Source organism: Papio anubis, chromosome 11 (genome assembly GCF_008728515.1).
Source record: "Papio anubis isolate 15944 chromosome 11, Panubis1.0, whole genome shotgun sequence".
In the NCBI taxonomy this organism is placed as follows: domain Eukaryota; kingdom Metazoa; phylum Chordata; class Mammalia; order Primates; family Cercopithecidae; genus Papio; species Papio anubis.
Window position 1 is genome coordinate 86,841,053 of NC_044986.1, and position 22,601 is coordinate 86,863,653.

General features: G+C 54.6%; 1 protein-coding gene across 2 annotated transcripts in view; it reads left to right on the forward strand.

The window, feature by feature from the left end:
- Positions 1-10,061: 10,061 nt before the first annotated feature.
- The window catches only part of RET (ret proto-oncogene), a 30,770-nt gene continuing 18,230 nt past the window's right edge, over positions 10,062-22,601 (forward strand). The window contains exons 1-6 of one of the 2 annotated variants that reach the window (XR_004177011.1): positions 10,062-11,267; positions 12,887-13,174; positions 15,487-15,728; positions 16,950-17,145; positions 19,588-19,787; positions 21,783-22,041. Coding sequence is in view for 1 of the 2 variants with exons in the window: in XM_031652364.1 (XP_031508224.1) it covers positions 10,922-11,267; positions 12,887-13,174; positions 15,487-15,728; positions 16,950-17,145; positions 19,588-19,787; positions 21,783-22,041 (1,531 nt within the window). In the remaining variant the exon portion in view is untranslated. The remainder of the gene's footprint in view (positions 11,268-12,886; positions 13,175-15,486; positions 15,729-16,949; positions 17,146-19,587; positions 19,788-21,782; positions 22,042-22,601) is intronic. The other variant, XM_031652364.1, reaches the window with a different exon arrangement.

The following is a 22,601-nucleotide window of genomic DNA, read 5'->3' on the forward strand; positions in this document are numbered from 1 at the left end:
TGTGTGACCAGCAAGCCATTAGCATGTGCGTGTCCATCTGTCCTGCCTGGTTTGTGGGCTGCCAGGATAGCCACTCCTTTTGCTGCTCAAGGAAGTACTCAGGACCCAGTTGCTGTCACCTCTCCCAAGGCATGCAGGCAGTGTGGGGAGTGCATGTCTGTTCTTTCTGTAGGACACACCTCAGGACCCCAGGGTTCATCGTCAAGAGGCATAACCGGGTGCTCCTGCTGTGTACCAGGGCCAACAGCATTGTGTCGGGGAGCCCGCCCCCACGTGCAAGGACACACCACACACCAAGAGGCATGGAGCATGTGTGGCCTGTCCCACCTGCTTGGCACCACCATAGGCCAGCCAGTGGGACCCTCCTCTGGCTCATAGGCAGGGCATCTGGAGGAAGCCATCCCAGCCAAGAGCAGGTTGAGTGTATGGGCACCGTCTGTCAGCCTCATACTCTTGTTATCATCAGACAAGAACCCTGAGAGTTAAGGGAGGCAAAGGCCAGCAGGGTCAGGACTTGGGGCAGAGATTGGGGCTGGGACAGGAGCTTGTTCAGGACAGTGGGCAGGACTCCCACAGGTGGAGAGGACAGGGACAGTCATGCACCTGGGAGCCCTGGGCCAGGCTGAGCGAGCGAGCGAGCACCAGGGCCCAGAGTGAGGGGCTGGTGGCGGGGGCATGCAGGCAGCTGCACATCCCAGGCTCTGTGTATGAAGGGGAAACTGGACATGTGTGAGCAGGCCCAGGCCTGGCAAATGGCTCAGAGAGACACCTGTGAACAGCTGTGTGTGGTGGCTGCCCTGGGCAGGGTGAGGCTTAGAGGCCACTGAACCTCCTGAGTTAGAGGTGATGAGAGCCACCCCCAGATGCAGGGAAGACACAGGGAATTGAGGAAGAGAGCAGGACGCCAGGCAGGGTGCACTTAGTCGTCACTTGGAAACCAATGTCTGGTAGTGGCTGCCTGGGAGGCTCTTGAGTTGGCACCTGGGCTTGTGGGAGGAGGAGGCGTGGCAAAGGGAAGGGCTCTGCGACAGAAAGCAGCTGAGATTGGGCCGCCTCTGGGTGCTGCCTCCTCTGCTGAGGGCTCGGATGGGTCCCTGCCTTGCCCAGGGCTGCGTGCTCCATGCTAAGCCTTGTCCTCCTGGGGGCTCAGGCACCACCAGGTGACTCTCAAGCCAGGGCCACATGCGTGCACCATGGACCCCTCCCACATTCAAAGGCAAAATTGTGTTCTGCAACTGTGTTGGTATAAGACAAACATAATCCAGGCTACTTTATTATTATTTATTCCTTATTGTTATATTTATTTCATCCTTTTGATTTTAAAATTAATTAAAACAAAAACATTTTTTGCGCACCCAGGTGCATGTAGCAGCGGTGCTGGTCAGGAGCAGAGGTTCCTCCTCTGCAGGCTCCTGGCCCCCTGGGACCCTGGCACCGAGGGCTGGCGCTAGTGGCCCAGCCCTTGTGAGCCCTCACACCTGCGTAGAGATGGGGCACTCCCTAGCCAGTCAGGGCGCTCCCGTGCCTGGATGCCGTGCTCTTCTGAGTGGACAGCAGCTGAAGTGGGAACTGCAGCAGAAACTGGCCATGCCCAGGTGTGTATCTGCCCCAGGCAGCTGGCCAGGGCAGCAGGGCGATGCCAGATGGGGCCAAAAACTTCATGCTTCTGTTTGACCTTGGTTCTAGCTGAAGATTTAGCTGGGTACACATCTTTAAAACTATAAAAACCAAATGCACAGGCAGCTGAAAAAACGATGGATGAATTGGGCTACATCAAATGTAGAACTTCTGCGAACCAAGACCATGATCAAAAGAGTGAAAATGCAGCCTATGGAACGGGAGAAAAACTTGTAATTCATAGATCTGGTCAGTGTTAATCCAGAATCTGTAGAGAACTCCTCACACTCAACAATAGCAACAAAAAAACCTGATTCCAAAATGAGCACAGGGGGCCAGGCGTGGTGGCTCACTCCTGTAATCCTGGAACTTTGGGAGGCTGAGGCAGGTAGATCACTTGAGGTCAGGAGTTCAAAAGCAGCCTGGCAAACATGGTGAAACCTTGTATCTACTAAAATTACAAAAAAAAAAAAAAAAAATTAGCCAGGCGTGGTGGCAGGTGGCTGTAATCCCAGCTACTTGGGAGGCTGAGGCAGGAGAATCGCTTGAACTCAGGAGACGGAGATTGCAGTTAGCCGAGATCGTGCCACTGCACTCCAGCCTGGGTAACAGAGTGAGACTCCATCCAAAACAACAACAACAACAACAAAAATGAGCACAGGGCTTAGATGGACATTTCTTCAAATAAGATTTACAGATGACAAAGAAGCACATGAAAAGATTCTCAGCATTGCCACTCATTAGAGAAATACAAACCAAAATCACAGTGTGATACCACCTCACACCCATTTGGATGTCTACTATCAAAAAAAGAAAAGAACCAGTGTTTGTGAGGACGTGGAGAAATTGAACTCTTGCGCACTGCCGGAAGGTAAATAGTGCAGCTGCTGTGGAGAACAGCAGGAAGGCTCCTCAAAGGTTAAACCTAGAGCCGACTTCGGCTCCAGCACCTCCACTCTGGATACATACAGGAAAGGAAGCAGGAAGCAGTCAGGATACATTTATATGTCCCCGTTTTTAGCAGCATTATTCATAGTAACCACAAAGTGGAAGTTACCCAAGTGTCCATTGACCAATGAATGGATAAGCAAAATATAATACAGACATACAATGGAATATTACTTGGCTCTAAAAAGGAGAAAAATCTTGCCACATCCTACAGCGTGGATGAACCTCGAGGGCATTATGTCACAAAAAGACAAGCACCGTATGATTCCACTTATATAAGGTCCCTACAGTTGTCAAATTCGTAGACAGTAGAATGGAGGGTTCCAGGAACTGGGACCAGAGAGAAGGGGGAGTAATTGTCTCATGGGTACAGAATTTCAGTTTCACAGGATAAAAAGAGTGCTGTGGAAGGATGGCTTGCACAGTAGTGTGAACACACTTAATGCCATTGAATTGTACACTTAAAAATTGTAAGATGATAAAGTTCATGTATATTTTACCACAATTTAAAATAACTTTTTAAAACTAGAATCTCTCTTTATATACACCTCCAAATTTGTTATTTATGGTACAGCCTCCCTTGATCTGTGTTTTTTTTCCTAAAAGCAAAGTTAGATTATAGCCTCAGGCAAAAGCAGCCTCCAGCTGGGACAGAGCCCATCACCCAGGTCTATGCCGCGTGCTGCAGGTGGTCCTACCCGAGCGAGTCTGGAGAGCCGCTCCGGTGCCCAGGGCTCCTCAGGCACCTATAGATCATTTCCTGAGCTGAAAAGGAGTGATTTTGTTCTCAGCCTCAGGCTTTGTTTGCTCAGCACAGTGGCTGGCCTCACAAGGCTGCTGGTGTACTAGTGGGCACTGCACATGTGCACAGGGTGCATCCACACAGCTCTGTCCTGCCACTGACAGCCTGCCCGTGGCTCCAGTGCCCGTGAGACCATGTCACAGTATCTCCCCGTCCCCTTACCCTCTTCCCGTCCCCGAATTCTGACCATTTCCCAAATGTGCCCAGTCCTTTCACACTCCTGTTTATGAAACCATTGTACTGGCTCGTTGATTCATTGATTCATTCATTGGTTCATCAGTTTATTCATTCAGCTCACAGAAAGTGAGTTGGCAGATGTGGCAGGAAGGTGGGCACCCTGTAAGAGTGAGGAGGAAGTGAGCTGGAGGGTAGAGGGGGCCCTGGGAGCCCTGATGAGGAGCTATGTTTTATTCTGCAAGCAGCGGACAGTTAACACAGGGCTCCACAGAGGGTGCCATGATTCAGTGGACCCTGGCTCCTCTGTGCGAAGTTGCCTGTGATGCCCAGTGTGTAGTCCAGGGTTGGATGGGGGTGGCAGAAGGGACTCGGGAGGTGGGGTGAGGGGTGAAAGAGAAAGGACTCTGGGGACTAAGGTGTGTGACCTGAGCAGTGAGATGGGGCCATGCCGTGATGAGATGGGGAGGAGTTGGGGACAATTTGGGGTGAGGAGGGGCCAAACTGAGGCAAAGGAGTGGAGGGAGCAAGGCATGAAGATGCCCAGCCTGCTGATCAGCACACCACACACCAGCATAGAGACGGGATTAACAGCCCAGGGCCTGGATATGGCTGGCGAGTGAGCCGCTGCCACCATCTGGAGGACAGGGTGCAGAGGAGGAAACCAGCCTCATTAGCATCCCAGCGATGCTGGACAACACCAAAGACAGAGGAGGTCCTGGGAGCAGCTGGGAGAAAGTGGGTTACCCAGGAGGGGCCGGCTTGAGCATGGGCCCTCAGCAGCAGCAGCGAGGCTGAAAGACGGGAGCCAGACCTTATGTAGAGCGGAGGAAAATAGCTGTCCACATGGAATTCTCCACCCAGCAAAAATGGGCCTTCCATGAATGACGTCAAAAAATGAGGCAAGAGAAAGGACAGGCGTGGGCTCCTGCTGGTGGGGGTAGACTCAGTGGCAGATGGGGAGGTGGGAGGGCAGCATGTGGCCAGGCATCCAGTTCAGCAGGGCCACGGGCTCCTGAGTGTTTGTTCAGCATAAATGTTCTGTGAAATGTATTCGTTGTACATGTCAAATATTTGACTATAGTAAGAGAAAACATGAGTGGGAAGTGGGAGAGAAGCGGTGGGGGAGGTGGGGGGAGGTAACAGGTCACATCCTGAGAGTATAACAGTGCTCAGCATGGGGCTGGAGGGACCCCCATAGGGACAGCTGGCCTGGGGAGGCAGGGACCGCCTCTTTCCACCCCCAGCCCCCAGGGAGGAGCCCTGGGGCCTGTTTCCCATTCCCAGGAAGATGATTGCATTAGGAAATCGTCTCTTAAGGAGATTCTGCTGGGCCATAATAAAGCTGTCATCTGCATCGTCTGCCACCCATCAAGGGCAGGCGTGGGGCTGGTGTCACATGAGGGGTTCTGCAGGAAGGGCCTGCTGTACACACATGCCCTGTGCTGCTTCTAATTCATGCAGTTTTTGGATCCTATCGTTGTTGTTACTGTTTTCTTTTTCGGAAGTCCCAAATTTCAGCCCTTGTGCTGCCATCCTAGGGAAGTTTTTCATCGTCTGGAGCTCCATTTGTGTTTCTGTGGCAGGGTTACCATGCCATGGTGAGGGTGACCTCACAGTGCCCCATCAGAGCTGCTGGTCACCAGTGGGGGAGTGGGAGACCAAGGGCCACAGCCAGGAGCCTGTGGAGAGCTGGTGAGCCCCCGCCTCCACAGACAGGGCCAGGCCATGCTTAGTATGTGTGCACCTAGGGTGCAGGAAAATGTGTGTGCTTGTGTGTGAAAGTGGGTGGGCACCAGTATGAGTGAATGCATGTGCTTGTTAGAGCCAGATTGGCAGTGCGAGAATGTGTGAGCATATGGAAGAACAAGTGTGTAACTGTGTGCCCCCGTGGTGTGTAATGGTATGCATCCGAAAGAATGAGTGTGTGTGAGAGAAGGAATGCATGTGTGCAGTGTGTCCGCCCGAGTCTGACCAGGAGACAGCCCCACGTGGCCCCTGAGACAGGAGCAGTAACATGAGAGGCACTAAACTGTGATGAAAGAGGGACGAGTAGGGATGGGGAGAGCTCTGTGGGGCACCCTCGACTGCACGTGAGCACCAGGGAAGGAACCCCCTTCCCAGCTGGGGTCAGAGCCTGAGGGAGGAGCTGGATGCCCGACTGGGGCTGCTGTGCGGGCTCAGGTCTGGCAGGAACTATCCTCAGGGCATGGGAACTGAGGCTGAGGGCTGCAGGAAGCTGATGGCTAGGCTCAGGTGTGGGCTGCATCAGTGCCGAGGGATTGCATGCAGTGGGGTGGAGCACACCCTGTCTCATAGGCTGCTGGGCAGCAGGACTCAGAAAAGGCAGGTATAACAGCCAGAGACAGGAGCAAGCCCTGGCCTGTCCCCAGCATCCCTCCAAAGCCCTCCACCAATAAAGCTTTGCCTTGTGCTGCCTGCAAAGTAGCCTGCTCCAGGCCCGCCTGGAGAACATGCACACCTGGACAGTGTATGGACTGACAAGGTGTGTGCATGCACACCTGTGGGACGAGGGGGCTTGGGACTGGTCCCCTCTGCATCCAAAGATGAATAAATTAAACAGCCCAGCCAAGTGTGGATCATTGGAAACAGTCTAGCACTTCACTCTGTCAAACACTAGGGCCGAGTCTTTCCAGCTGAGGTGGGCAGGGTTGGAGCAGATGGGGTCTTGGGTGGGCGTGCCTCCATCTCTTTTCCTGTCTCCTGCATGCCCTGTGCATGCACACATATACACACACTCATGACACACACTACACAGGCCTTGAAGGTTCCTGAGGTCTCTCTGAATGTGAGCAGCAACTTGGGTCTTTGGCAGGTGTGCTGTGAGCAAGCAGGACCTTCGCTCACCCCATCCTGCATGGTGCCAGGGTACAGCCAGCCTGAGGAACCAGAACCACGGTGGGGGAGTCATTGAGGGTTGATGTGGGAATCCTGTTGGTTTCTCAGACAAGCAACACTGCCATTTGCACCGTCGGTGGGTGTGGTGTGTGCCAGGCCACTGCTGTGCTGCAGAAGTACAGGGTGGGCCCAGCCCTGGCAACCAAAGCTGTCCAGGCAGACACCTGTGTGCTAGGTGTGGGGGAGGATTCTGTTACCACGTGGCATTTGGGCCCTGAAGGCATGGGGTGGGAAAAGCTTTGCAAGTCCTGCTGGTGACCTTCCCATGGTGCCAGGAGTGGCTCTCACCAGAGGTGGGTCTCAACCCACAGGCCAATCAGCCCTTCTAGGCAGAAAGGTGGCAGCAGGATGGGAAGCCAGCCAGCAGGGCCCTGGGCCTCCTGGCAGGTTCAGCACCTGCTGGAGCCTGACTTCCACCATCCCTTTCTCAGCTGTTATTCTAACCCCCAAGACACAAAGCCTCACAGCGTGTCCAGCTGTTTAACTTGGTCAGGCTTCTCGCCACCCAGCCTCACTGTTCTTATCTGTGAAATGGGCAGTGAAGGGATCTGTACCCAGTGGCTGAGTCTGCAATGAGAGGCTCATGATGATACAACCCTGGGCAGAGGTGCACACCTGCCTGCACCTGCACTGGCTGTTCCTCCTCTCTTTAGCATGCCTTCCCCACTTCGAAGCTGGGGAAACTGAGGCCCAGAGGAGGCCAGTGTTCTGCAGAGTCTACACAGCCCGGTGGTGCCTGATGCCAGCAGCTCTTCCCCGGCTCTCCCCCGTGGCTGACCCACCACAATTGGCTGCATCGTTTGTGGGCCCCTTGTTCTAGAATTACGAAGAATTTCAAGACTGTAGCAAAGAGCATTAAACCAAGCATGAGACCTCTGAGCACAGCCCACTGGGACTGCCCAGGCTGCACTCCGCTGAGGCCGGCCCTGCACCCACCTCCTTCATTCTCCCACCTTGGATCATGTGTTTTTCCATCTAGAAGTGTTTGTGACAAGCAGGAACATTAAGACAGCTGTGCCCAGCTGCAGAGACCACCTGGGAGGCGAGGCATTTTAAGTGCATTTAAGTCTGTTTCTGCTCGCAATCATTGCCTGACCCACAAATCCCTTTTGGCAGCAGGGAGACCAATTGGGATTGGGCCCCCCACGATCCTGTAGGGGTGGGCTCTGCCAGATGGGAGCAGAAAGGCCCGTTCTCCCCTGCACATGTGGTCTTGTGGTGGGGGCTTTGGAAAGCCCAGACCTGTCTTATGTCTAGTCCCTGGACCACTGAAGGTGCTTGCATATCATGGAGGCCCCAGAGGAGCACCTGCAGGATTCCCAGACTGGAACTGCTCCTGCGGCAGGTGGCGTGTCAGGGCCCCGCCCACTCTTCTGCAGCCTGGGCATCACCAGAGCCACCCCAAGGCCGCCCAAGGGCAAATGGTTCTTATTGGGAAGACCAGGACCAGACGTGTGTGTCCCAGAGAAAACTAGACCACCTGAGCTCAGTCAGGTCCCTAGCATCCCCTCTGGGGAAAGACCACGGACCCCGCCGCCTGCGTGGATAGCCCAGACATACAACACCACATGGAATTGGGAGGGGGCTCATCAGGGGCCAGGGCATCTGGACCCTCCTCACCCTGTGAGGCCACTGTGAGTTACAATCTCTCACCCTCTTTGTCACCAGAAATGCAGCACCCCCTCCCACCCCGAGGGCACTGTCATGGGAGCAATGTTCCTGATGTGCAGTGAGCACTTCAAGAGAACCCTTCTCCTGTTCTGTTTTCCCACTGTGGGACTCCAGACGTCTCACCTGTTCTCTTCCAGGGTCCACTTGGCATTTGATTGTTTCCCAAACCCAGATGTGTCCCGGAGGAGCCTGGTGGCCACCGGGGGCATTCTCAACTGCTGCTGCAGGCCCCGCCCTCCAGACCCCTCAGTGACCTGAAGCAGCAACTGTCTGGGTGGGAGCAAACTGATAGAAAAGAGAGATCGATTACATACAAGTGCAGTATTCCTAATGTCTGCTTTGGATGTTGGTATTGTTTGGGCATTCTAGGTCTATTTGCAGATTCTTAATGGATTTTAAGCATTTTTTGCCGATTTATCCATCTTTTAAAAAATTCATACTACTTTTTATTGTGGAAAAATATACACAAAAATAAGATTTACAATGTAGCTATTTTTAAGTATACATTTCAGGGACATCACCACCGTCCCTGAACTTTTCATCGTCCGAAACTTAATCTCTGCCCCTATCAAACAGTAAGTCCCCATCCTGTCTCCCCCAAGCCCTAGCAATCGCCATCCTATGTTCTGTGTCTGTGAATTTGACTACTCTAGGGATCTTACATAAGTGGAATCATGCAGTGTTCATCCTTTTGCAATGGGCTTATTTCACTTAGCATAATGTGCTCAAGGGTTATCAATGTTAATAGCCTGTGTCAGGATTTCCCTCCTTTTTTTTTTTTCTTTTTTCCTGAGACAGGTCTTGCTCTGTTGTCCAGGCTGGAGTGCAATGGCACAATCTCGGCTCACTGCAACCTCCGCCTTGCAGATTCAAGCCATTCTCCTGGCTTAGCCTCTCAAGTAGCTGAGATTATAGATGCCCGCCATCACGCCTAGCTAATTTTTGTATTTTTAGTAGAGACGGGGGTTTCACCATGTTGACCAGGCTGGTCTTGAACTCCCGACCTCAACTGATCCACCCACCTCAGCCTCCCAAAGTATTAGGACTACAGGCGTGAGCCACTGCGCCCAGCCAGATTTGCCTACTTTCTAAGACTGAATATTCCATTGTATGTGTAGACCATGTTTTGTTCATCCATTCATCCATCGATGGCCACTGGGGTTGCTTCCACCTTTTGTCTATCTGGGATAGTGCTGTTGTGAACATGGGTGTGTAAATATCTCTTTGAGACCTGGCTTTCAATTCTTTTGCATATGTACCCAGAAGTGGGATTTCTGGATCATATGGTAATTCAATTTTTAAGTTTTTGGGAACTACCTTCTTGCTTTTAATGACATAACTGTATATTATTTTCTACTCTCACCAACAATGTACATGAGTTCTAAAAACTATTTTAAAAGCTTTCTACTGTGGGGAATGTTGGCCACACACAGTCAGCAGTGTAGTGCACTGCACTCCTGCTTGGGCTCACCAGGCCACAGCCGAGGCCAGCATCCTGCCTTCTCCGAGGAAGCTACACCTCTGTCCACAGCGCCCTCAGTGATTCGTTCGTTTTTCAGTTATTTAGGTAAAAATTATATAGATAGGCCAGGCGCAGTGGCTCACACCTGTAATCCCAGCACTTTGGGAGGCCAAAGTGGGTGGATCACCTGAGGTCGAGAGTTCGAGACCAGCCTGACCAACATGGAGAAACCCCATCTCTACTAAGAAAATACAAAATTAGCCAGACATGGTGGTGCATGCCTGTAATCCCAGCTACTCGGGAGGCTGAGGCAAGAGAATCGCTTGAACCTGGGAGGTGGAGGTTGTGATGAGCCGAGATCGCGCCATTGCATTCCAGCCTGGGCAACAAGAGGAAAACTCCATATCAAAAATAAATAAATAAATAAATATTAAAAATTACATAGATAAGATGCCAGCCTGGGCAATAAGAACAAAACTCCATATCAAAAATAAATAAATAAATTCTACATAGATAAGATGCACGGACCTTAGCTGTACAATGCAGACAAACGAATATACCCGCGTGATCTGCACCCCTCTCAGGATATAGGACCTTCTCCAGAAAGTGCCCTGTGGCCCTTCCCAATCTGTCCACCTCCCCCACACCCCTGCCCGCCACAGGCAGCCAGTCTGATCCATTGCCTAATATCCATCCAGAATCGTGCCATGTGTGCTCTCCTCTGCCTGGCTTCCTCACCTTGGCATAGTGTGTGTGTGTGTGTGTGTGACCCATCCAGGTGTTCGTGTGTATCCATAGTTCATCCTTTTTCATTGCTGGGCAGGATTCTGTGGCGTGGCTGGACCATGGTCTGCCTGTCCATCCACCTGCTGAAGGGCCTCTAGGCTCTTGGCTTCTATGAATCATCCTTCCAGTTCCAACTATGGCATTTGATAGACATATGTTTTCATTTTTCTTGGATGAATGGAGTGGAATTGCAGGGTCATATGGTAGGCGTATGTTTAGATAAAGACTTACGACTTTCCTATAAAGTGCTTTCTTCATTTGTTGGCAACTGTTGCCCGCCCTGCGTGGCTGGCAGTGTCACCTGCCCTTGAACACTCTGGCTCTGGGTGATCTGTTGAGAAGTCTGTATGGTTCGGTTGCCCTTCCGGCTTGGATGATTGAGAATAGGCTTGTCATTGAGGATACTGCTTCCCCTGTTTCCTTCTCTTTTTCTATTTTAAAGCAGTTTTTTTCTAGCCCGTATGTAACTATACAAATAATTGAGTGTTCATGTTATCAGGAACAGAGATGAAAACTCCTGCTAAGATCAGAATTTTAAGTTAATGATTTTGTGTGTGTGTGTGTGTGTGTCCTTGAAGAAGCCTTATCCTCACCATCCCTCACTCACTTCCCTACTTCCCACAGTGGCATTGGGCCTCTACTTCTCAAGGGATGCTTACTGGGAGAAGCTGTATGTGGACCAGCCGGCTGGCACGCCCTTGCTGTATGTTCACGCCCTGCGGGACGCCCCTGAGGAGGTGCCCAGCTTCCGCCTGGGCCAGCACCTCTACGGCACGTACCGCACACGGCTGCATGAGAACAACTGGATCTGCATCCAGGAGGACACCGGCCTCCTCTACCTTAATCGGAGCCTGGACCGCAGCTCCTGGGAGAAGCTCAGTGGCCGCAGTAAGGGAGCCGCCCCAACACCCACCCCTGTGCCCCACCCCACCCCTTCCTCAAGCCGCCCTCATCACAGCCACTGGCACTGAGGCTCGGGGTGGCTTCCCCACCACCCCTGCTGTGGAAAGCGTCAGGGGTTAGGTGAGGCTGGCCTGCCTCTGTGTCCAGCCTGGAGAGAAGCCAGGACAAGCTTCAGGGCTGCCTGAGGCTGTAGGAGTTTGGAGAGACACGGGAATCATCTGGGTACACTCTTCTGCCAGACCGGAATCCCTCTTCCAGTGGGGCTAAAAAGGATTAGGAGATTTCGAGAGAGGGAGTGAGTGGGACTGGAAAAATCCCAAGGTTTTGATTTAGCAAATGACCTGCAACTCTCTGGAGAAGCCTGACTTCTTATCGGCAGCTGGCTGCCCTTGTACCTGGCAGGGACTTGGGCCTGTCCCAGGTGTCCAGGGAGGAAAGAGGAGCAGTCAGAGCCGGAGTCACGGCCACATGTGACATTGGTAATGGGAGGGGTGTGGAGGGGAAGCAGAGCCCCTGTGACAGGGAACAGTCACCTGGTGTAGTTCCCATCCCCAGCACCCTTCCAGGGCCACGACTCTCACAGCCCTCACAACTACCCTGAGCCCTGTCTGCTGGGGAGAGGCAAGCCTCGGGCTGTGAATGCAGAGCAGGCATCCCTGCCCTACCCAGGCAGAGTGACTGATCTGTCTTCCAGGGACAACCAGGGTGCAGGGGAGGGAGGGGCCTTGGGTGGGCAGCTCCCTCCAGCGCAGCCCAGGCAGTTCCTGGAGGAGGCGGCATCTGAGATAGGTCGTGGTTCCATGCACTTAGTTGCTGCCCTCTTCATCCTGCTCCCCCAGGGTGGAGCTTGAGGAACGGGAGTCCCTGGGAGGGGGCCAGCATGGAATTTGCCCTGGGCCTGCGTTTCCTAGGAGGCCTAAGCCCTCCAAGGTGGGGAGAGGCTTCATGCACAGCCAGTTCCTGTTAAGGAAGAAACCACAGGGTAATTTAACAGGGAAAGTTTGTGTAAAGAATTAACTACAACAGGGGATTGGAGCAATGAGGCACAGGCTACAGGCTAGCAAAAAGTAAAGAGAATGCCAGAGTATATGGGAAGAGCAGCTCTGAGGAGCAGCCGCCCACCTAGGGCTGAGATGGAGGCTGGGAAAGCCCTCGCAGCCCAGCTGAAATGGCTGTGACACATGGGTGATGGAACTTGCCAGAAATGCCCCCCTCTAGGCATTGGGGAAGTATGTCTGTGGCCACTCCAAACCTCCTGGGGAGGATGTGGAGGGGGGGCACTGGTCACCCCTTACTGGAGAAGTTGCCAGCGTCAGAGTTGGGGAGCCTTAGACCCAGTGCTCAGCGCACCTCCCTGAGGAAGGGGCCTCTAAGCTGAAAACTGAATGATGAGAGCTAGGCCTGTGGGGCACTGGTACTCTGGGCTGCAGGGCCGTGCAGCAGAGGTAAGGAGGTGGCAGGCAGAGCTGGAACACCAGGCTGAGCTTTGTGGACCTTGGTGGGGCCCAGGGTTTACACCAGCCCTGGAGCTCCTGCCTCCTCCCCATTCCCAACTGCCTAGCAGGTGTGGCCGACGCCCTCACAGACCTGACTTCTCTCTGCAGACCGCGGCTTCCCCCTGCTCACCGTCTACCTCAAGGTCTTCCTGTCACCCACATCCCTTCGTGAGGGCGAGTGCCAGTGGCCAGGCTGTGCCCGCGTGTACTTCTCCTTCTTCAACACCTCCTTTCCAGCTTGCACCTCCCTCAAGCCCCGGGAGCTCTGCTTCCCAGAGACAAGGCCCTCCTTCCGCATTCGGGAGAACCGACCCCCAGGCACCTTCCACCAGTTCCGCCTGCTGCCTGTGCAGTTCTTGTGCCCCAACATCAGCGTGGCCTACAGGCTCCTGGAGGGTGAGTGCCGACCTTGTGGGGCCACCCCACAGTGCCTGCTACTGCTGGGCTTGCTCTGCGAGCCCTTGACACAGGCCATCTGGTTTATTCTTCACCTCCATGCCATCAGTTCATTCAACATTCCAGAAGTACCTTTTGCATGCCTGCCAGGGGCCAGGTACTGTTCTAGGAGCTAACGATATAACAATGAACACATCAGGTTGGAATCATGCCTGCCTGCAGCTTTCATTCTTGTGGGGCAGACAGAGCGTCTGAGCATGCCAAGGAAATCGGGTGGCTTCTGGAAGGAGCTAGCTTCCAGAAACTAGGAAACTGGGAAGAGGGAAACGCTGAGGAGGAGGGGAACAGAGGAGGAGACCTCCATTCCTCCATCGTAAATTGGGTGGTTGTGGTGGGGGCTAGCAGAGCAAAGGTGGGAGGGTGCCGGGTAGGCAGGCCCAGCCCCTTGGAGGGCAGTATAGTGTGACCCTCGTGTGCCTGGAGTGCACTGAGCTACAGGGAAGAGCTGAGGCTGATAGGGCAGAATAGTTATGGGGCAGGGGGCAGGTCTGGGAGCACTTTCAGGGCTTTCTCCAGAGGAACATGGGGAGCTATGGAAGACTTTGGAGGGATGGAGTGCTGGCAGGACCTGTCTTAGTTTTAAAAGGATTAGCCAGACTGCTGTGTTAGGAATGGTTTGGGGTGGGAAGATTCAGGGGTGAAGCTGGGTGACAATCAGAAGGCTACAGGAGAAACCCCTGAACAGGAGGATGTGGGCTGTGATGCCGGGATGCGGGTGTAAGCTGAGGCATGGCAAGAAGCAGGCAGCTGCCACCAGTCAGGGGGTGGGATGAGCTGGATCCCAGCAGAGAGGGGAGAAGGCAGCTGACCCAGTGCAGGGAGGCCCCATTTGACCATCTGAAAGTCAGGAAGTGGGGCTCAACCAGGTCACAGGCTGCACCCCTGGTAAGTGTGTCCTCCATTCACACTAACTTTATCACACAAACATGGCAAGAATAGTAAAAATCTCAGTAAAGGAAGAAAAGCCATCACTCATGCTTCCCCAGATTCCTTTCATTCTCTGGGGCAGGGATAGATGTCTTTGAACCAGATTGTTGATGAAGCACTTGGTTTTTTGCATGCCGCCCTTTTCCACTAAAAATTATGTCATTAAATTTAGTTTAGTAGTGTTCTTTTTGTAATCACACTTGACAGAGGAAAGCATTATATGATAAGCATTTCCCACATGTGTAATTCATGTGCAAGGCATGGTTCTGCCTGGGAGGCTTGTGGAGTTGCCCCCTCCTCCTTGGGGTTGGCTGTGGAGTCTTCAGCGGTGACCTTCCGCCTTCAGCATGCCCCCTTTTCTGGATTATTTCTGGAGGACAGATCGAGGGCAGGCTCACTGAAGAGTGTGTTGTGGTTCCTGGCCCTGCTTCAGGGGCGATGTTGAGCGCGAGCTGCCGTGCAGGGCACGGAGCATGCGCTTTTGCCTCAACATCCGGCCTTCAGAGGATGATCAGCCTGGCGACGCACTGGACAAGGAGTTGTAGAGTGGCGATGCACACTAGGCGGTCAGAAATCATTATGCGTTAATGTCACATCATACCCCAGATGTCCACCGTGTTTGTTTTCAAGTGGTAGAATCGTGGCTTTATTTCTCACGTTCTCTAAAATGAACATATACATAATTTAAAAAAAAAAAAAACTAACATTTTTTAAAAAGCAGCCAAGGTCACCAATATGGTGAAACCCCGTCTCTACTAAAAATACAAAAATTAGCCGGGCGTGGTGGCGGGCGCCTGTAGTCCCAGCTACTCGGGAGGCTGAGGCAGGAGAATCGCCTGAACCCGGGAGGCAGAGGTTGCAGTGAGCCGAGATGGCGCCACTGCACTCCCGCCTGGGCAACAGAACGAGACTCCGTCAGAAAAAAAAACAAAAACAAAAACAAAAACAGCAGCCAAGGCCAGTAGCTGGCTCTCTAGGGCTGCAGTGCAGCTTGATCTGACCCGGAGCCACCCTTCCCCACACAAGGTCACTTCCGATCGAGGCCGGGTGGACGGAGGGGTGTCCCAGTCCCTACCGGTTGCTCAGGGTGCTGGTCCCCGCTCTTCCCCACCAGCATGAGTGAGGACGCAGCTGCAGCAGGACGTAAGCGCAAACTCGTGTTCGGAGCGCTGCGCTCACCTGTGGAGCGGAGGAGGGGAGGCCTGGGTCCTCGGCTGGCGTGCGGTGTGCGCCCCGCTCTGACCGCAGAGCCCCCTTCCCGAGAAAGGCGGCTGGCCCGGTCCCGGCTGGCGATCACGCGGGGCCCCTGTCTGCTTGGTGCGCAGGTGAGGGTCTGCCCTTCCGCTGCGCCCCGGACAGCCTGGAGGTGAGCACGCGCTGGGCCCTGGACCGCGAGCAGCGGGAGAAGTACGAGCTGGTGGCCGTGTGCACCGTGCACGCCGGCGCGCGCGAGGAGGTGGTAATGGTGCCCTTCCCGGTGACCGTGTACGACGAGGACGACTCGGCGCCCACATTCCCCGCGGGCGTCGACACCGCCAGCGCCGTGGTGGAGTTCAAGCGGAAGGAGGTGCTTGTTCGCGCGTGCTGTGGTCTACCCAGTGTCTGTCTCCCGCCGCAGTTCGTTTCTCTGTCGGTTTAGTGTCCGTGTAGCCACCCAATCATGTGGCCGACCATTCACGCGTTCATTTGTCCTTCGTCTCCGTCGGCCCCCTCTGTCCTAGGGGGAGGAGAAGGGGGAGTCGTGTCAGCACCCAGCGGGGCCTTGCCTTGGGAGGCTGGGAACCCTGGGTGCCCAGTCTGGGACTGACCAGGATGAGGCCCGAGGGCTAGCGTCTGGGGCACACTTGTGCCGCTGCAGGCGGGCGCGGCGCGCTGCCCGGGCGGGGAGCATCTGCCGGGAGGGCACTCCCTCCCACCAGCAGTCAGCCCCCAACGGGAGGGCCATTGAGTGACCAGGAGCGGTGCCAGGGATTGGAAAGGGACAGGAAGGCGGATCGCCGCCGGCCCGGCCCGGCCCCGCCCCGCCCCTCTCCGGTTCGCGCTGATGGAGCGCCACCGCCACCTGCTGAGCCTCAGGCCTTCCTGCAACCGGCCCACTCCGCCGGGGCCGTGGGAGAGTGGGCGTGGGGACTGAGGTAGTGCGTTACCTTGTGCCGCTTCTCTGGGCACACCACGTGCAGGTTTGGCAGGGAAAGGAGGTCTGACCGAAAGTACACCTTGTGCGTAAAGGCTGTGTGGGCCTCCCTGGGCCGCCTAGGGGTGACAGCAGAGGCCTGGTGCGCAGAGCCATCCCAGGTGCCCCGCGGCTTTCCTCACAACCCCCTCCGGCCTGGGGGAGGAGGATGCTTCGAGCAGAGCGCTTTGATGTACACCTGGCCTCGGATCTCGGCTCTGCCATCTGTTCCTGTGTGACCTTGACCTGACCTTCACCCTGTAGGGCCCAGCTTCCTCAGGGGAGAGTGGAGGTGCTCATTCTGCTCTCTAGGGACCTTGATGGGACCTGCCAGCAGGGTGCCTGGGCATCAGCTGTAATTCTCCCTATAAGAGGTCTACATTGCACCTGTTACACAGAGGGTCAGTGGCTCAAGGAAGGTGACTGGGCCAGGCTGGCCAGTGACCCCATGGGAACTTGAATCTAGGTCAGACAGTCCCCATACCTGGCTCTGACAACGCACACCTGGTCCACCTGTGGGCTGCGTGGGACGTGCAGCATCCTGAGGTCTCTGGTTTTGGGGGATCTGAGGGGCCACTCTCACCTGCACTGACCAACGCCCTCTGCATCCTGCAGGACACTGTAGTGGCCACTCTGCGTGTCTTCGATGCAGACGTGGTACCTGCGTCAGGGGAGCTGGTGAGGCGGTACACAAGCACGCTGCTCCCCGGGGACACCTGGACCCAGCAGACCTTCCGGGTGGAGCACTGGCCCAACGAGACCTCAGTCCAGGCCAACGGCAGCTTCGTGCGGGCGACCGTACATGACTATAGTAAGAGGGGCTGGTGGCATGGCCTGGCTGGGCCCCCAGGAAATGAGGTGCTCGTTCTTCATGGGCAGGCAGCACCCCACACACATGCACACCTGGCATGGCCCTCTGTGGCCCAAGCCACTTCCCCTCCACCCTCTTCGAAGCACTTCCTGTGTCTCTGCCAGGCCTGCCCTCCAGCCACCAGCAGGGCTTTCACCATGGGTCCTCTCTCCCTGAGCTGCACCATGGCCGACCCTGGCAGGGCCCTACCACACCCCCATGCTAACCTCGCCAGGGCTCACCACTGATTGCAAACATACATGTCACCTGAGGCTTTCCTCCCGCCCCTGGCACTCCATCATTGCCCCTAAGGTATCTCAAATGCTTAGGGATTATTGCTCCAGCCTTATCAGCTCTCTGCTAAACAGTCTGGTGTACAGAAGCAGCCCCGAGCCAGGTCAGGGCTTCTGAGCCCATTGTCCTGCCTGATTCCTGACATGTGCCACCATGCTCGCCTGCTTGCAGGGCACCTTTCAGCTGAGGCCTTGCTTCCTGCCTCCCTCCCCCACCTCCTGCTGATTTCTCCTGGGATCGCCTTCCAAATAAACCACCTGCATTTGGGGTCTGTGTCTGGGGGAACCCCGGGCCATGGGTCCTTCGCCCCTTTCTGCCTGGCCTGGTCCTGTTCATTCCTCAGTCCTCCCCACCTCACCAAGCCTATGGAGGCCCCACCTGTCAGAAGGGAGACAGCCTCCTTGCCCTGGCACTGAACACCCTGTCTGCCAGAGTGCCCCTCATTGTTTCCACCGCATGAGAACTAGAGCGGCAGCACGCGGCAGGTACACGGACGGCATGACTTCCAAGGCTTGGCCTGCAGGGTCATTGGGTCTGCTGGAGGCTCCTGCAGTGGAGGGGAGTTCTGCCATGCTCTGGGGGAGCTGTCTGGAGGGCTCTAGCATGTTCTGCCCAGGGCCTTGGTAATGCAGACCTTTAAGCCCCCATGTCACACACACACACACACACACACACATACACACACCCTGTTACCCCCAAAAAACGAAACTCTGTAAAACATTTTAAAGAGGTTTATTCTGAGCCAGGATGAGTGACCACAGCCTGGAGAAAACACAAACCCAAGAAACCTTGAGTAAGTGGTCCCCAGGTCCAAGGTGGTGGGGTTACAGTTTGCTTTTATACATTTTAGGGAGACAGGAGTTATAAGCAAGGACATAAATCAACACTTGGAAGGTATGCATTGGTTTGGCCCCAAAATGCAGGGTATCTTAAAGCAGGGGCTTACAGGTTAGAGGTACACGCAGAGATTCTTTAATTTACAGTTGGTTGAAAGAGTTAAGCTTTGCCTAAAGACTTCAGGTCAGTACAAAGGAATGTTAAGGAGGCCTGCTATGTGTCGCGTGATGCTATACAGAGTCAGGATGGAAAGTAAACCGCGTTATACCTGGGTAATTAAAAAAAAAAAAAAAGGTTTTTAACAAGATTTTATGGGCCAGGCATAGTGGCTCACACCTATAATCCCAGCACTTCAGGGAGACTGAAGCGGATGGATTGTTTGAGTCCAGGAGTTCAAGACCAGCCTGGGCAACATGGTGAAACCCTGTTTCTACAAAAAAATACGAAAAATTAACTAGGCGTGGTGGCACATGCCTAGATTCCAGGAACCTGGGAGGCTGAGGTGGGAGGATGGCTGGGCGGTTGAGGCTGCAATGAGATGCAACAGAGCAAGACTCTGTCTCAAAAAAGAAAACCAATGTTATGGTTTGTAGAGTGTTACTTAACCCTTCCCTGGCATGGCCTTAGGTCCTGTTTATAATTTGGTATCTTACTGCCACAAGAGTCTGTTCTGTCAGTCTTATGATCTCTGTTTTAATGTTAATGACGGTCAGTTGTGTCCAAACTCCAGAAGGAAGAGGGTCTAATAAGGCAAGTCCACCCTGCCTTCCTGTCATGGCCCAGAATTCTGTTTTTAAGGTTTTTCTGGTGTCCTCTTGGCCAAGAGGGGATCTATTCAGTTGGTCTGGAGACTTAAGATTTTAATTTTAGTTTACAACTCTATACACAAACACCCCATACATACAGGCACAAATACCCTATGCACAGACACCACACACATGCATACTACACACTTACACATACCACATACATGCATACCACACAAGCATATCATACACACAGACACCTCATAGAGTGCGTGCACGTGCACACACACACACACAGGCTGCCTCAAACTGAGAAGGGTTCCCTGGACTTTCAGTTCAGCAAATCCCAACATTTGAACATTGGTGCTAACTTAGGACCAGCCCCAGGCCGGTCGCATGGCACTGTACGTGTGAAAGTGCATGTTTGCACCAGTGTGTGTGCAGGGCTGTGTCTGGGAAGAGGTGTGCTACATATGAGGAAGCAGCCAGAGCAGCTCGGTGGTCATTGTTGTGCCCCCACCTGCAGGGCTGGTTCTCAATCGGAACCTCTCCATCTCGGAGAACCGCACCATGCAGCTGGCTGTGCTGGTCAATGACTCGGACTTCCAGGGCCCAGGAGCGGGCGTCCTCTTGCTCCACTTCAACGTGTCGGTGCTGCCGGTCAGCCTGCACCTGCCCAGTAGCTACTCCCTCTCTGTGAGCAGGAGGGCTCGTCGATTTGCCCAGGTGAGCCCACACCCACTGCCCGTCTGGGGAAGATTGAAGGGCCAAGGGACATGGGGGCACAGGGAAGCAGGTGACACTGCCTCTTGGCCCAACCAGCACAGAGTAGACTGGGTGGAGTCCTGAACCCAGGGCCAGGAGGTACAGCTGGGTGCACAGAAGAGGCCTGGGAGAGCTCACAGTGGGCGGGGCTAGGGGCTCCTTGGGCCTGTCTTTATTCCCCCTTTCCATTCTTGGTATCTTTAAAATGTTTTTTCAAAAATGCAAGAGCAATGCTGGGTAAATCTACATATATGGTGACTTGGAAAAATCTTCCTGGTAAATTGGTAAGTGGGAGTGGCTTGCAGAGATGTTGGTCCCACGTGACTCCCTTTGTGCAAAAGCAGATCTTCCCTGACGGGGATCTGCAAGTGTGCAGAGATCACAGTGCTGTCCACAGTCATGCCCTCAGGAAGAGGCAGAAAACGCTTCCACTTTTTACCTTTTGTAACTAGGTTTGCTAAAAAGCGTACATTTATATTTGTCTTTGGAAAATAATGATTAGAAAGAGAAAACATAAAAGTAATAAATACTCATTAAAGAAGATGAGGCATGAGGTGTGATCCCTTCTGCCTGCAGGTGCCAGTGTTGCACGTCATGGCGTTCTTTCTGGGATGTTTCTCGTAAGCACTTATTAAGTTGACTTGAAACTGCAGCACGCGTGGTCTCACATGCCGCTCTCCCTCGCAGAGTAGCCCGCAGCGCCTCCTCTTCAGAGGGCCATTGGCCAGTTCTTTCAGATGGTTCTGTGCCCACATCAGCTCCTGTCAGCCACCTGTGTCCAGCCCACAAGGGAGCCCACCCTTGGACATATCCAAGCTCCCCGACCACCCACATGGCCTTTAATGGGAGAGGGATCAGAGACGGAGGGGCGACAAGGCAGAGGGACCTGGGGGTCTCACAGGGGGCGGGGCAGGAGCAGGCATTGCTGGAGGTGAGTCACCTGCCCTCTGTCAGGCTCAAGAACAACGAGGGCCTGAATCCCAGTCCAGCCTCAGCCTCACTGTGGTCTCACCCCTCTCCCCAGTTTGTAAAGCTGTGAATTAGGGACAGGAACCCTGGACAATTTGGAGAGTCACAAGAGAATTTGGAAGTGGGCTTTGTAGGGGGAAGTGAGGAGGCCCAGGAGGCTGGTTTTTGCTGTGGTCACATGGGCCTGGGAGAGCCCGGCCCTACTCTGGCTGGCCCCTGTCTCACCATCTGTGGAACTTTTGGTTTCAAGCAACTGCAAGAGTTGCCATGAGGCTGAAAGAATTCAGCTGCCCGGCTCCAGGACCTGGCATCCCCAGGAGAGGCCCCTCTTTCCCAGGGGCTCTGGTCAAAGTCCCAGGGAGGCCCCTTGGTCCTGGCTCCAGGGCCTGGCATCCCCAGGAGAAGAGGCCCCTCTTTCCCAGGGACTCTAGTCAAAGTCACAGGGAGGCCCCTTGGTCCTGCATGGGCTGGGGCAACCATGCTCCCGAGTGTTGTGGCTGGGGTTCAGTGCTCTGACCAGGGGACACCAGGGCAGGGTGGACCTCTAAACCCTGTGCACTGAGGGAGGAGCAAGGGGTCCCCAGAGCACTGCTGGGGCAGCTGGGGAGGAGCGTGGGAGACATTCTGGTGGCCTTGGTGTCTGAGTGAGGGAGAAAAGGGGAGTAAAGGGTTAAGTCAGGGCCTGCCTGGGGCTTTTCCTGCCACCAAACTGAACCTCGAGGCCCTGGGTTGCTTTGACCTCCAGCTCCCAGGAACAGAGGCAGCTGGTGACATGTGGCCTGAGTGGAGCTGGGCAGGGCAGGGCCGGGGCAGGTGGGTGGGTCTGCAGGCTCTGAGGGGATGGAGGACAGGGCGCTCAGCGGGGCTGCTGTCTCCAGGTTCAGTTGGGGGATGTTCCAGAACTCAGGCTGTGTGGGAACCTCTACCCTCAGGCCACTGCAGGCCGGTCCAGCAGCCTGGTTAAGGTGTTCCCCTGTGCCCCCCTAGATCGGGAAAGTCTGTGTGGAAAACTGCCAGGCGTTCAGTGGCATCAATGTCCAGTATGAGCTGCATTCCTCCGGCGCCAACTGCAGCACACTAGGGGTGGTCACCTCGGCCGAGGACACCTCGGGGATCCTGTTTGTGAACGACACCAAGGCCCTGCGACGGCCCAAGTGTGCTGAGCTTCACTACATGGTGGTGGCCACCGACCATCAGACCTCCAGGCAGGCCCAGACCCAGCTGCTTGTCACGGTGGAGGGGTCGTGTGAGTGCCCGCTCCAGGAAGGAATGGGTTGGGGACCTGGGGGCTTCCGGAGCCTGGGCCTGCTGCCTTTTGAGAAAAACAGTACAGCTGCAAGGCTTAGCTGGGGAGTGGGGAAGGCATGGACCAGCTTTACCGTGAGTGACCCAGCAATAAATGGTTGTCCCTTCCAGATAACATACAGGACCTTGGTTAAATTTGAATTTTGGGTAAACAACAGGCAGTTTTTTGGTATAGGTGTGTTCTATGCAACCTTTGCAGCTTCTCGAAAGACACACCTCCAGGCCCATCCATGCCCTCTTAGGAACATGCTGAGCAGCTGCCATTCATGCCATTCATTGTGTATCTGAAATGCAGGTCCCACAGGGCGTCCTCAGCGTCGTTGGCCAAATCTGGCTGCCCTCACATCCTTCCTCCTGTACTTACCCCAGCCCAGGTGACCCCCGCTTTGTGACCATGATGTCCTGTACCCTGCCCTGTGCTCTGTGCTCCTGGCACTGGCTTTGCTGCCCTGGGTCTGCCACTCCAGTCCCCTTGGGCTCCATCTGTGAGGCAGCTCAGCT